The 14,656-nt window shown below is 33.8% G+C and overlaps 2 protein-coding genes and 1 long non-coding RNA gene across 5 annotated transcripts in view; 1 reads left to right on the top strand and 2 right to left on the bottom strand.

Annotated features, from left to right (window-relative positions):
- The window catches only part of LOC149661533 (uncharacterized), a 56,080-nt gene that overhangs the window by 28,341 nt on the left and 13,083 nt on the right, over window positions 1–14,656 (bottom strand). The window lies entirely within an intron of this gene.
- Window positions 35–2,986, bottom strand: LOC149661535 (thrombin inhibitor rhodniin-like). The gene is made up of 4 exons (XM_089843082.1): window positions 2,690–2,986; window positions 2,435–2,537; window positions 1,335–1,505; window positions 35–142 (listed from the first exon to the last, which is right to left on the bottom strand). The coding sequence occupies exons 1-4, from the start codon at window positions 2,739–2,741 to the stop codon at window positions 94–96; spliced, it is 375 nt and encodes a 124-aa protein (XP_089699208.1). The 5' UTR covers window positions 2,742–2,986; the 3' UTR covers window positions 35–93.
- Window positions 7,338–11,773, top strand: LOC149661534 (uncharacterized). Its single transcript, XR_016368920.1, has 4 exons — window positions 7,338–7,430; window positions 7,530–7,648; window positions 7,749–10,594; window positions 10,659–11,773. It is a non-coding gene; the product is annotated as an uncharacterized LOC149661534 (long non-coding RNA).

Genomic DNA, 14,656 nt, shown 5'->3' with positions numbered 1-14,656 from the left:
AACTTGTGTGTTTCAATTCACTCAGAGATTTCACTGCCTGACAAACATCGTTTTATTTGAACAACATAATCATATTCTTCTCGTAGAAACAATTTATGATCTCTTCTTGCATTCCACAAATGGAATAACGCGAATCTTCTTTCTGCATATCAAAAACAAACTGTTAAAATTACGCAAAACACTCATTATGTCACGAACATGACATTACGTAATCCGAACACATTCTCAGAAGTAAACAGGATGCGCGTTAAGCATGAGATTAAGAACTATAACTCCCCTTTTCATTGATAATAAAATGCTATAGAGATGCATAGTTATTAAGTGACGGATCAGGGCTATCATTTTGAGATTATTAAAAGCGTGAGACAGTCATCAAGCTTACTGAATTGGGGACGAAGTAACGCAAGGATAACGCATGACAAGTACAACCCTTTTTTTCTTCAAAGACTGGAGATTTATTGGCATTTTTGAGGAAATAAACACGTTGGGAGGGTAAAAAAAAAAAAAATAAAATTAAGTAGTCATCCTGTTTTCTTTTAGTATTTCTTACCAACACGACAATAAAACTTCTGTTTGTTTCATTAGTCAGGCCAAGGTTGGAAATTCAAAGTACATTAAAATAAATTGCATACTAAAACCTTTTCTCTTATTCGAAAGTGCATATAAAATAATGAATAATATGTCTGTACCTGATAATTTTACTGAAAATTATACGAGCAATGAAGTTAGCGTACGATTAGGTCTATCTGAGAAGCATGAGGCAGATAACGTTGGGGAATAAAACTCTATTGGAAAACAAGTACTATACCACCTGTGTGTTTTACAAAAACCTAATGCGTAGGTAATGCCAAGAAGTGATATCTAGTTTATTAAGGTGAAGGTATAAATTCGCCACATTTCCAGCTTTATCTCCAGTCCAAACCTAGGTCCGGAGTCAATCCCCGCCTCTAAATTACAACCAGCATCTCATTGAGGCGAATGACGAAAATTACGTATTTTCCGACTAAGGAGAGGCGAAGTAGCCTAGCCTCCTTTTACGTCCCCCTTGTACTTTGAAAGGGGGACTGGGAATATAGCGCGCGAATACTTAGGCATCTTATACCTTCTCAATCACTTCTTGGTAACGCCAAAGTTAACTTAATTGCTCATGGCATTGCTCAAACGTTATCTTTCGCATAAAAAAATGTAGCGTGGTCCTTTCCTTCGAAGGTAGGATATTCAAAAGCTTAAACTAAGAAACAAAATGCGTATGTAGGTTTTGACCTTTGCGAAAAATATATTTACATTCTAGCGACAGATAAGCGAAGGGGATTACTTATCAAGGATTATCTTACCCGCAATTAACTCGTTTCAATTCGCAAGGATTAGAGTATATCCTATTATCAGAGCCACAAACTTCGTCTAAGATATATGGACACGCTTTCGGGCACGGTACAGAACTTTCATCACCATCTTTATTATTAGGCCTACTTTTGCATACGTTCCAATCCTTAGCTTCATTAACACTATCAAAATAATTAAGGCATGCAGAAATTAAAAATGTTAAAATAAAATCCAGACTTAAAAAAGGTTTAGGCGTTTCCCCTATTACACTGTGGATGGACGAACCCTTTTAATAAACGTATCGTATAAAAACTAGCAATATATTACAGAACACCCACGGGAACAGACAGCTAAGGTAAAACCCAAAACTTTTTAACCAAAAAAAGAAATAAAGAACGCTAAAAATCCATCCATTTAAGTTGGTAAGACAGACGTCTCGTAGTCCAAGACATCGGACAACTTTCCCTAGGGCATCAATAAGGCAAAAGTCAACAGTTGCCTGCCTAACCACCACCATTTCGAAGCAGTTCAAGCTTCTTTTTTGGGTTTAAAAATAATTTCATAACACTACTTATAAATAAATAAAAGAAACAAAACTAGCTGTTGCAGGGTGGTACTGAATTAAAACAATTTTAAGTAGAAAAACATTTAAAAAATATTTTTTTTTTTTTCATTTTCTAAAACCGAGGTCAAGATGAAGAGCGTGCGAAGATTAAAATATAATTTCTATGAATAATGAATTCTATTTTAAGCCTTTTTTTTGTTCCATGTTTTACGCCTTGAATTTACTAATTTTCTCCATGAATATTTATCCACTAGCAAAATAAATATCTACTACTTGACTTGTTATAAAAAATTCTGTGAAAATTTTACTTTGTGCAAGATTGTAAAAAGTGATGAGCGGAATGTTGTTAATAGTCCAACATATTATTAACTTTTCTGGCAGCCATTTGCCAAGATGACCGCAGTATGTATTAATTAAAATAAATTTTAATATTAATAACGCATTTTTGGAGATAAATTGAAAGAGAGAGCATGTGTCCCACCAACTTGAAATTATGAAAAAAAAACCCTCACTCATTGGTGGAATTAAACAGATTCATAATATTACCCAGCATTCCTTAAAAAACAAGGATTTTGATAAATACGACCATCTTCACCACAAACGGCGTCGTTCACCTCGGGACACAAATGACTGCTTACAAAGACAGAACCTTAATATATATTTTTCGACGCAACAAAAAACAACGGGAGATTTTTGTTAAAATTGTTATACAAAAACATTAAAGAATACCTCAGTCAGAACTTCTTCAAAAACGGACAGAAAGAGGTGTGAAAAAAAAAAAATCAAGAGAAAGTTACGAACCATATGATAAAATTAGAACGATGAAAAATGGCAAATATCTGCTAGATTCCATTGTAAGTTGGTTTTTTTTTTCTATTTGGTTTACAGTGAAAAAACCGCGACTTCTCAGTCTAAACCTCGTGTAGATTGTATCTACAAACTAAAAAACTTGCGTAAAGTCAAAAGTCTGGTATATTATATATTTTTATCTCGAAACCAGTAAAAAAAGTAAGATAGAAATTATGCACAAAAACAACTTGAATATTATAAGGTATTCTTAGAGTTTATTTGAACTTTAAGTTCACGACGTGATCTCAATCTCATTCTTCTTGAATATATTAATAAATTTTTCATAATCTTATATGGGGTTATATCGTTAAAGGTATATATTCCGGGCTAGAATTTCTTCTTCTTTTTTCATCGAAAGAGAGAATATATATCAATTGGAACCATGTTTCTATCTACAATATTAAAACAGATACAAACAAATTAAGTTTCCGTAATGGGCACTTCATGTTAGGCTTCCCAGTGAAGCACTCACTGGGAGTACCTCTATTGGACGTCTAGTACCACATGACGGAATCGTCCAATAGGAGTACTCCCAGTACTTCGCAGGAAACCGTAACCTCCATTTTGACCTTACAACGATACAGGGTGGATAAGCCAAGACGCCAACGCTAAAAGCACCCTGTATATTGCCTCAACTTCACCTATTATCCGAAAAAAAAAAGAAATGCGTTCATATTATTCAAATTATACGTAATATATACTGGTTAAACTGGTGATTCCGGATTGAAAATAAAGGCATCTTAGAGTCTGATTTGTTTTGGTTGATTCACAAAAGAACGGAACCGTGAAAAACTAGATTCGTAAAAACCATTTTCATATATTGAATTGTACAAGTTTCCTTTCTATATGTCGAGTTTAGTTAGGTAAGGGGCTTCTTTTATGATTCATTTAATTTATGACCAATAAGAGTACGCAATTCGAGACTCAATTTACTTGGGCGCGTGCTGTTAAAGTCGATTATAAAAGGATAATAATCGTGTGTTGGCGGAATGTCAAACCGCTTCGTGATGGAAATTGGAAGCCCAGTCTTTGCTTCACTTCGCTTTGTTTCTAAGGTAAATTTATGTAATGTCGGACACGCGGGCGTGACAGTTGAATCCATATCCATTTAACTCCTACAGACATAAATATGTTTTGCGTGCTAGGGGAATCCTTCCGTTTTGAAAGTTATAACAGTGGGAAGATACAATTTACGAAGGAAATAATCGGATATAACAAAAAGTGGGACAAAGTTTTAAGAGGGATTTCGTCAATCCTCTAATAAATATGGGTTAAACAAACAATATTATAAACTTTAACTTTCTTTCTTCATATCATACATACTACTAAGGATATCTTTTTGTTTTTATTGATACTAAGTTAATTCGTGTCTGAACCTAGTGTTGGCTGCATGAGTTTAGTATGCTAGGGCATAGGGTCAAAGGTTGCAAGTAGGTTGATGAATGCCCACATGAAAACCACTAGAGGTTTGAGACTTCTTTAAAAGTCTAGGGGTCTAGAAAAAATAAGTGGCCAGGAAATGAGATAGTCAGGACTAAACTAAATCGTATGATAAGGCATAGGGTCAAAGGTAAAAAAACTCGAATACCACTAGAGGTTTGAGAAATTTCTGAGAATCTGGCAAATAAGATTGCCAGTACTAAATTATATCAGCAGAGAAAAGATGACAGATTCGTCAACAAGTGCGCCAAATAAAGTTTTAATCACAAAATGACAGACAATAGCTTCTTTCCCTAGGATTTCTTGAAATAAAATTTAACACCAGAATTATAGATTTTAAAGCTGATTATTTTAGCCTTCATTCCAAAGAAAAATCACCTCATTGTTATGTTAAAATATGTAACACTAAATTTATTGTTCATTTGATAAATCCGTCCGACTTGTTATTATAACAATCAGATTAAACCTAAAATATATCTTGAAGAGAAATCCTTTTGGTTCTTGAACAAACAACGCGGACTTATGGGATATACAGTGTGGAGTAGAGCAGACCAGCATGTATACTTTTGTCCCGGAATTACCATACTTCCGACAAAACAAATCGGTATACTAAACCACAGACCTAGTAAAACTTGCAGTGCACAGTTACAAATAAGCGAAAACTCTCTGATTTTACTAGTACCAGAAGTGGTATGAGACTAGAAGTGAAGGGCTCTAGCATTGATAGTAGATCCTGGCACTAGTGATCAAATTTGAGGATTTTATGCCGCTTCCATCGCGGAGAGAAAAAAATTGGTCGAGTTCCAAAAACATTTCTTACCCCCTTCCCCTCAACCTAAAGCGGCGAAACACGGACCCGGCTCTTGAATCTAGTTCGGCCGTCTACCACCGCGAGCGTCTCACGTTTTGGAGGGGAAATTTCAGAAACCGCCACTAGAGGGCCAACCGTTTGTGTTTTATCAAGTCTTTTCACTAATGCCGAGTGAAGAATTTGGTTAGCTCAATACTTCTAGTATCATACCACTTCTGCTAGTACTTATCATCTAAATGAGTAATTACGGATAATTAAAAGTGAACGATTAGATTACAACGCTTGAAAGATACAATATTTATGTGGCTCGAAATTAGGTCCTTATCCCTTATTGTTAATTTTACATTTATCTGTAATTAACCATGAAAAATCAAAAAAAATCAAATGAGTTTCGCTACTATCTAATTGTACAAGCTCCCAGTTTGATAGCTCGGCAATTTAGAATGCAGACTTCGGAAGTATCGCGATTTCCAAACAAATCAAGTGTTGAACCGATCTCTTCAACACTGTAAGAAAAACCCAAGCTGGATACTGGTTGAAAGTTACAATGTAAATCCTTGGTAAATCTAAGTAAAGTATATACTTTACTAGCGACTTAAACAACGGTTATATTCTATATTTCCGAAAGAAGTTGGTTCTAAACATGATCAAAATCCAAGCACCCGCATAGCCTCGTCAAAAAACTGTTTATAAGAAGAATTAAAAGAAGAGAGAGAGAGAGAGAAAGAAATTAAATATAGAAAAATCGTGATAATTAATCTGGTATATCCTTACGGAACTATTTAAGAGAAAAGGCTTAATAGGGAAAAGACAATTGAAACTTTTAATTTATTTTTTTTGTTCCAAGTAAAGCTTTGTGTATTTAACAGAAATATAAACTAAAAGAATTAAGGAAGAAAGGGGGCGTGTTGCTTTTAAATCAATAAAATCATGACAAGCTGTATTAAACAACACAATAACATTTTTTTCAACGCTGAATTCTTAATTTTTTTTAAATATCAAATGTATACATTCGTTCGAGCTTTGGTTTCAAAAGACAAACGAGATCGGTTCGGGTAGTGCTGAATATCAATTAATTAAATCGTTGAATTGGGAGGAATTTCAGTAGTTGGTATATTGGTACGTGATTGAAATGCAAGATGTGAAAGCTTATGTTAAGCGATATCGGAAATAAAGGTACAATGAAGTATTATCAGGTTTATAAAGAGTTTAGAAATTAGATATTCAATGGTCACTCCTGTGAGGAATTCAATGTTAATTTAAAGCCTATACTTTCTCAGAATCTATGACGTTTCATCTACACGTCACTTCATGACAAGCTCAGAGTAACCAGTAACAAACATATCTTATAAACTTATGCAGACTATAATAGCTGATACAGGGTTCATACAAAATCTGGAAAATCAATTTCCCTGACATTTCCAGGTTTTTTCATAGGTTTTTCCCTGATATTTCCAGGTGTAAGTGCCCCTAATTTTATGCTAATAACACTACAAACATGGCCTTGAGAGGACTCAGAGGGAACGCGAGTACCGCTGGGGCCATCTCTTTGGCTGGAAATTATTATTATTAAATCACACGAAAATTATTTTTCTTTCGGCTACCTCGATCGAAAATAAACTGGATTGGGCGAAAAGTACACTATCCTCGTAAATTTCCCTGATTTCCCTGACATTTACACTATTTATTTGAAATTTCCCTGATTTTTCCCTGACGTTTGACGCTAAAATCAATTTCCCTGATATTTCCCGGTTTTCCAGGCTTGTATGAACCCTGCTGATATTTCACAATATCGCCATTCATTTGACCCCTGTCTAAAATCACCGGTGGAACTAGAGCTACAATACACTTAAAAACCATCCCTAAACCCCAAAAAGTTGGTTGGTCAATTTTCACTTTATAATAAAGGGTCAGAAATCCGAACTTTATTCCATTTCACGCTACCTTTAATAAAAATGGAGCTTATATTTGCTCTTTCAATAAAATCATTGACACGTTCCGGCTCCCTTTTTCAATTAGAGATTACACAGTCACACCCTCTTCTCGACCCAAGAAAGTAATACGACGTTGCTTTTCAAAACCTTAGGTATTTGTTTCTAAGAGCATAACTCTTTACATTTCTAAAGAGAGAGAGAGAGAGGGAGAGCGAGAGAGAGAAAGGTTTTTATCGTCTTAAAGGTTACATTATATTAAAAATCCCCCTTCGTATCCTCAATCCGGAAACGAGCACTCGTAAGCTTTTAAAACAAAAATATTTTAATACCAGTGATCTAAATAATTTTCGACTCAGTTTAAACTGAATTAAATTTCAATTAGAAATGATACTACAACCAAAAGGCATGGATACCAGTTTCTCAGGCCCTCATAACCAATAGCTTCATTATCATCTCTTGGTGAAAAATATTATTTTAACTTCAGTTTTGATAAGCGAGACACTAAAAGGTGCATTGCCACTAAATTCAGCTTAAAACTAAGTGATATTTAAGACTGCAATAGAGGCGGTTTTGAGTAGTACATTGCCATTGCATTTTTGTTTAGTAGATATTTACTAGAATGTTTCATGCCCTGAACTACTTAAAAATATGACTTTTTGAGGTTGAAGTTTGCTTGAAAAATGTTTACAAAAGGGGCTTGGAGAGAGAGAAAAAAAAAACTAAATGGTATGCGTTTAATTTAATTTTTATTTTAATGCCACCCTCTAACTTTCGCCGTAACGAGTTTTTTTTAATTAAGAAGTTAATAACCCTTTTTTCTATCTAGGCGTGGAGAGATGATAACTCAAAAAACAGAATTCGCGTTAAGAATTTAGAGAAAAATTAATCTTAATTTTTGCACGCGCTAATCCGTTCAGCCCTTGATTACAATTAGCCTATAAAACAAGTAAATTTAAATTAAAACAATTATAAATTAATAATATAATATAATATAATACCGACCTCAAATTATTTTTAATTTTACTATAGATTGAATTTAGTCGCATAGATATTAACTTAATTGATTGACGAATAAGGTCTAGGTTTAATTCCGTTTTTGTTAAAATGGTATATAGTTAATTGAAACAATGGTTATAATAGAAAGAGGACCCAGAAACGGAGGGTTACTTGGCTCAATTTCAATTAGAAACATTCAATTCGAATCGCTCCACTTTCTCTGAATGCTTTTAAATTTTTCTCCAATTTTACGAAAAATCAATTGATTTCCATTTTTCATTTCGTTTCTTGAAATCAGCGATTTAATATTTGGTCTAGATTTTTTTGAAATTGAAATTGAATACCCTACATAGGCTCTGTGGAGTTTTGAGTTTGGAGAAAGGCAATTTTAAGTTTAGTTAGTTATGACCCACTCACTAACTAGGCCCAAGCCTCGCACGTGTTTAGAAGTTATTTCACTAATTTTTGTGACGATGATTCAAGTGAAATTCACGCGCACCTTAACACTTCGAGAAAAATGGATAAACGAATTAAGATTAAACCTCGCCCATCATCCTGAAATATTAGAAATTTTTTCAAATTCCAAGTATAGATTTCCTTCAAATTCGCAACAAATTAAATAACATTTTAATAGTTTCATCTTTCTGGGGAAAAATAATATCAGAATTAACTGCAGTTATCTAAATTCCAATGCGCAATTCGAACCTTCTAGAGATTGTAAAAAAAAATCAAATAATAGAGATTCTAATAAATAATGAAGTAAAAAATTTAAGGTAAAACGAAATTCCATTTCAATCTATAGCGAAAGTGAAATTATTTCAGTGCCTCCTCATACCTGATAAAAATCTGAGAAAAATGGGTTTGGGAGAGTTAGGTTAGTCTGAAATGTAATTTAAAAATAAAAAAAAATGTCGTGGGACCTCAAAAAAAAAAAAAAAAAAAAGGAAAGAACCGGAGATGACTCACATAAATTCGTCGCAAATGATCCTACACGGATTTATAAAAGGACCAGTAAAGTTTTCCATAGAAAAATAAATTCGGTATTCAAGAACACGTTAATTCCACCTTACATTAACTCGTAAAGCGATTATTATTTCGTAGTAGACAGGAAAAGGCTTAATTGATCTTAAGAAATATAAATAACGGCCTTCACAAGGTTATCCGTGGTAGAAAAAAATTGACGCAATACTTTTTAGACTTTAGCATTTTTCTCAAGAAGAAATTAAAGTCCCCAGATAAACACACTAATCATATTCTTTTACACGCAAACAAAAAGCTTAAACCGACAAAATCAACCAGCCGTACCTTTGCTATAATCTGTACATCATTCTGAATTTCTGATTTTGAAGTATATACCCTTTTTTAACCGACAATTTAAACCATTGTTAAAAGGGGGACCTAGGCTATTGCAACGAGGTTTAAATTCCACATCCCTCACGTTTGTTTAACTACTATTTATTCACCTTCATAATGGTCAAGCATGGTTGGATTGAGTTGTAACTCCTTGTAGGCCATTCGCTAATAGAGTCGCGTCAACTCTACTCTCATGGGATTACGGGATATACCGTCCCAAGGTTAAATGAGCTTTCAAATGATTGTGAAACAACAAAATCCACTTTGAACAAAGTAAGGTTTTTTTTTCACGATTTGTTTCTAAGAATCACGACACGACATGAAATTCCTGCAGAAAATGCCTTTTAAAGTAAATGATACATCGAGTCGTTTCAGAGGCCGCTAAACATTTCCCTTTTTGAAAAGAAAGTACTTTATATAGTCCTTGAGAAGCTTGGAACTGTCCAAATTTATGTAGGCCTAGACAAACCCAGAATTTCTATAAATTTAACCGCGACATGTGCGTAAGCAAACGAATTCGCATTATGTGTGATAGAACCAATAGTGGGAATCCAACCTGGGACCGACGTATGTCCAAATAAATGGCTCGCTCTCGTTTGGTATCACCCATAAGGCGAAGTATTTACCTACAGGGTGTTAACTCGGCAAACGCCCATCTACAAGAGCATAAGGTATTAGCTATTATTTTTTTAGGGATTAGCCTACATGTTAAAAAGTTACAATTGTTTAAACAAAAGTTTTACCAAGGAGTGGGTCACCTTATAGTTGATTAAATCCGATTTAATAATAATTAGACGAATAAAAACATAAAAAGGAAAATTAAATAATGATTAAAAATATCAGTTCCAAAAACGACATCACTTAAGATGTCCTCAATTTCGAGTAATTGTTCTTCTGTCAAGGCTACAGAGCTCGATCTACCGATAAGGTATGTCATTCAATAGGCCTATTAACAAAGGTGAACCGATACCTTAAGGTAGCACCGAAGATATGTTTAGATACCTTCAAAATGTTTATACTGGATTCATCAAATCAGAGATTATGATTACTCTGACTTAAGTAATTTCACTTCATTTATCCAGAAGTGATCTACCCCTCGAGTAACATTTCAACCTCTCTTTAAAACTCAGACCGGTAAATAAAATCGTAGGTTGACTTATTTAATAGACATCGTCGTGGAGGAAACTTCAAATAATTGCCCTTTTTAAATACATCAGCAGATCGAATTTGAAATGTGTTAAGAATATTCCTGATAAATAACATTTAAACCATGATATAAGTGACAGGTTGTCTGTCAGCTCGCGATGGCAACCTACCAACCAGGTTCGTTCATAATTGTATATATATATGATCCATTAAAATTTGATTTTTAAATACATATCTATAGATCCAGGGGCTAGATAATTGACAAGGTGTGCGTGATAAACTTAACGAAACCATGGACACGACGATGACCTTGCGGTTTAGAGACGAAACTTTTACCGTTACATTTTTTGTTAAAAAAAATATATTACCGGTATCGTGATAACGAAGGCAATCACGCACTAAAAAAAAATTAAATATATAAAAGAAATATAATCCCACTTTGGTGCATGTGCGACGAGCCAAGAAGTGATATTAGGGAGAAGGTATAAATTCGCCACATTTCCAGCTTTATCTCCAGTCCAAACGTAGCCTGTCCGGAGTTAATTCCCGCCTCTAAATTACAACCAGCATCTCATTGGCTCTTGAAACCTCACGTCAGCGCGACGCGAATGACGGAAATTACGGTCATATTTTACGACTGAGGGGAGGCGAAATAACCCGGCCTCCTTTTACGTCCCCCCTTTGTATTTTGAAAGGGGGACTGGGACTATGGCGTGGCGCGAATACTTAGGCATCTTATACCTTCTCCCTAATAAACTATATATCACTTCTTGGACGAACTAAATTGCTAAAGGCGATAAGTTACATACATTTGAAAAGAAAACGGGGATCGAGCCCAACCCAACCAAACTCTCTCCCTAAAACAGAAAACTGACTGGATCCGACCTTGACTATGATCGAATAATCTATTTCATCAGGAAGGTAAAAAATTATTTAAAAAGAAACGATTTAATTTTTCCTTCTGAGTAGAACTCCATGGGGATTATTCACCAAGTTTTGTCACGTACACGTAAGACGCCGAAATTCTTTCTCGTAACACCGAAGGGTGTATTACAAGTTATTATAACGGACTAGTCACTTTTTCCTATTTTGTTTTTAACCAATACATGGTTCTAAGACTCGGAGGATTCATACACCATTTACACAAGGAGGCCAGGCTACTTTAAGGACGAAGTAGTCTGGGAAGCATGTATTTTTGTCCTTACAGTAGCGTGGAATCCTTGTGTGAATGGTATGAATCCTCCATAGTCTCAAAACGATGTATACCCTCTTATTTGAAAAATAAAGAATTTAAATTTCATTTTTAAACTCGAGTCAACAGGAATTTGATCTTAATACTTCGTAAATAAGCATGCAATTAACAGGACTTCAAAAATATACAGTAATTAGTACTTTCCAAATTAAATACGAATACAATAATCTTATTATCCCACTTTAAGAATTAAAGATTTCTTTATCCCTATCAACGGCCATCTTAGGCAATGGCGACCATAAAATTAGCAACCAAAACTCAGGTACATTTTAACTATACGTAGCTTCAGGCGGTGGATAATTTGCCATTAATTTCTCAATAAATCTTTAAAGTAAATTTCACAATAAATTCAAAGTTCCAAACACCAATCGGAAAGTTCAAAACAGGTTGAGGTTGTTTAGGGTGTAAACGGTAATATATATTCTAATTTTCTCGATTATCGACCTAAAAACTAAATAATAATTCCAATTTCTAACTAAAGTTTAAACTAATCGTTTCGTTTCGTTCTTTTAGAAAGTTATATAAGAGAACACGTTCGGGTTCGGGGGAAACGGTTATTGAGGGTGGAGTGGGGAGTAGAACTAAATCTACCCAATATTTAAAAAAATTAATATTATTTAAGATTGGCATTTCGTATTATAATAAAATAAAAAAATTTATGATCTTTCATATTCTACGATCATTGGGTCAGTTGGTCAACACGGCGGCAACTCGCTTCAAGTCCCGAATTTTCTATCAATTCTGATTCCCAATACACGAAAGGGAGAGTGAAATGACTACCAATTTACTAAAGATACGCCGTGATAATTGTTATCAAAGGGTTTACATTGACTTTAAAGTCATAAACATTGATTGATTATTCGATGATCGATACACGCTGCAGTCGTTATAGGCAAATTCATGGATTAAACGATCGAAATTGTTCATTTCAAAGAATTCAACTGGGTCAATTCAAATATGAGAATATTTTTCAACAATAGATCAATTGTAAATTTGCAAACAGCCATACTCGTATAATAAATCTAAGACTAAACTGCGAATCAATAATAAACATAAATTTTTATTAAATATACTTCAAGAAGGAAAACAACAACGGCCTCTCAGAGTCTCTGATTCAACATGGGGTTATTTTCCAAGGGGTAATTCACTGCGACGTTTTTTATAAGTACCTTATCCCTCGATATTGTGTGTACAATAATAGGGGGGAATTTTTATTCAAAGCTGGACTTTTATTGAGCGTAAGAATGTTTTGTGACGACAAAATGATAATGTTTGACAAAAATATTAATTTTTTCGCTGAATTCTAACCATTTTCACATAAATCACAATTTTACTGTCAAGGCCCATGCAGACAAAATTAAAATCTTATGTTCTCGTCGAGTTCCTCGTTATCTTCCCTGTTCAGACGTGAAAGCGGACGACGCAGAACGAGTATCATATAAGTTGATTTTCAAACTAAGTCCGTGAATCAGAATCTTCTACGTAGACGTTAACACGTGTGTAATTAAGTGTGAGCAAAATAACTTCTGAATGGGCCTTAATAAGAGCAATAAATAATGAATACCAAGGTACCTACTCAAACACTACTTTTTTTCTTACGGGACTTAACACTACGTATCACTGTGCCTCACCTTCCCCCTATTATATCAATTTAACTTAATTGCCCACAAAGTTCCTCTTAAACTAAATAAATATATATATATATATATATATATATATATGGGAATTTATTTGACCTTAAATTAAGTCGTCCAAGAATTTCGTACGAGGTCGAGTCAAGAGAAGATAGAGAGAAAGAAAAGAGTTTCGTCATCATAAAACTTTCAATTTCAAAGGATTACAATAAGAGAAAATTAACCATAGTTAATTTAGGTCTGCTCGAAGGCATAGGGAGGGTCTCCATTTTTGATAATAACAAAAATGTAACCTCGAGATCTCGAAACAGTTTCTTAAAATATACCCCGTTTTAGAAAGATTAATATCTACAAACAAAAAAAAAAACACCATCACGAAGAAACACACGAATTACGCGTTTGTTTTGTAACGGATGACTGAAACTTGTAAATATATTTCTTGGAGAAAACGAAATAAAAATTATTTTCGATTTTAAAAATATTACCCCTTAGATTACTCTTCGTAATTTATTCTTACCCCCACCTCATTTTAGTCATTAAACTTGATTAGAATTTAATTCACAATTAACGCCTAAAGCCTGAGTATAAGTACCTATTTCCTCTATCTATGTTCGAGGTTATATGAAATTCATAGGTAAATTACCTTGATGACGTATATATTACACACACTTTAATGGGACATCCCTCCCGAAATTAGCGTTAAAATTTAAATTTAACTATAATTATTTATAATAAAATTAAGACTTAATACGCGGTTTAAATGAAATGATAAATAATAATTAAATAAGTTACCACAAAACATCAATTAAAGTTCAGACTATATATTCTAAAGACGGATTGTATGGTTTTTGGTTTAAATATGTCCCTACGCCATCTTTAAAAATGGCGACCAGGAAATTAACCAAAAACATCCAGAAAAAAATAATGGCGTCCATAAATATAAAAATTTCAACTATACCATATATAACAAAACCATCTAAGCTAGGGTTAAAGTTCATGGAAAGGTTAACTCTAAATTTAATTACGCCATCTTTAAAACCAGAAAATTAACCATTGAAAGCATCCATCACAAAGAATGGCTTCCATAAATATAAAAATTTCAACTACCATATATAACAAAATCATCTAAGCTAGGGTTAAAGTTCATGGAAAGGTTAACACTAATTTTAATTTCAGTTTACCCATAAAATATTTTTGATAAAAATGGGGGCACGTTTTCACCTTTCCCCTTACGACTAAATACCAGATAAATTACTGTTCAAAATCGTAGGGACAAAAGGAAGCCTGAATTTTAAGTTGTCCATGAGACATATCTTTAATTCACTTGGGTATAATAATAAAAAAAAAATTTTA

The sequence above is a fragment of the Phalangium opilio genome, unplaced genomic scaffold, assembly GCF_054372755.1.
Source record: "Phalangium opilio isolate 3A_F unplaced genomic scaffold, DU_Popi_V2 ptg000070l_1, whole genome shotgun sequence".
In the NCBI taxonomy this organism is placed as follows: domain Eukaryota; kingdom Metazoa; phylum Arthropoda; class Arachnida; order Opiliones; family Phalangiidae; genus Phalangium; species Phalangium opilio.
The sequence above is the reverse complement of the archived record's forward strand: the minus strand, read 5'-3'. Positions and strand labels throughout refer to the sequence as shown.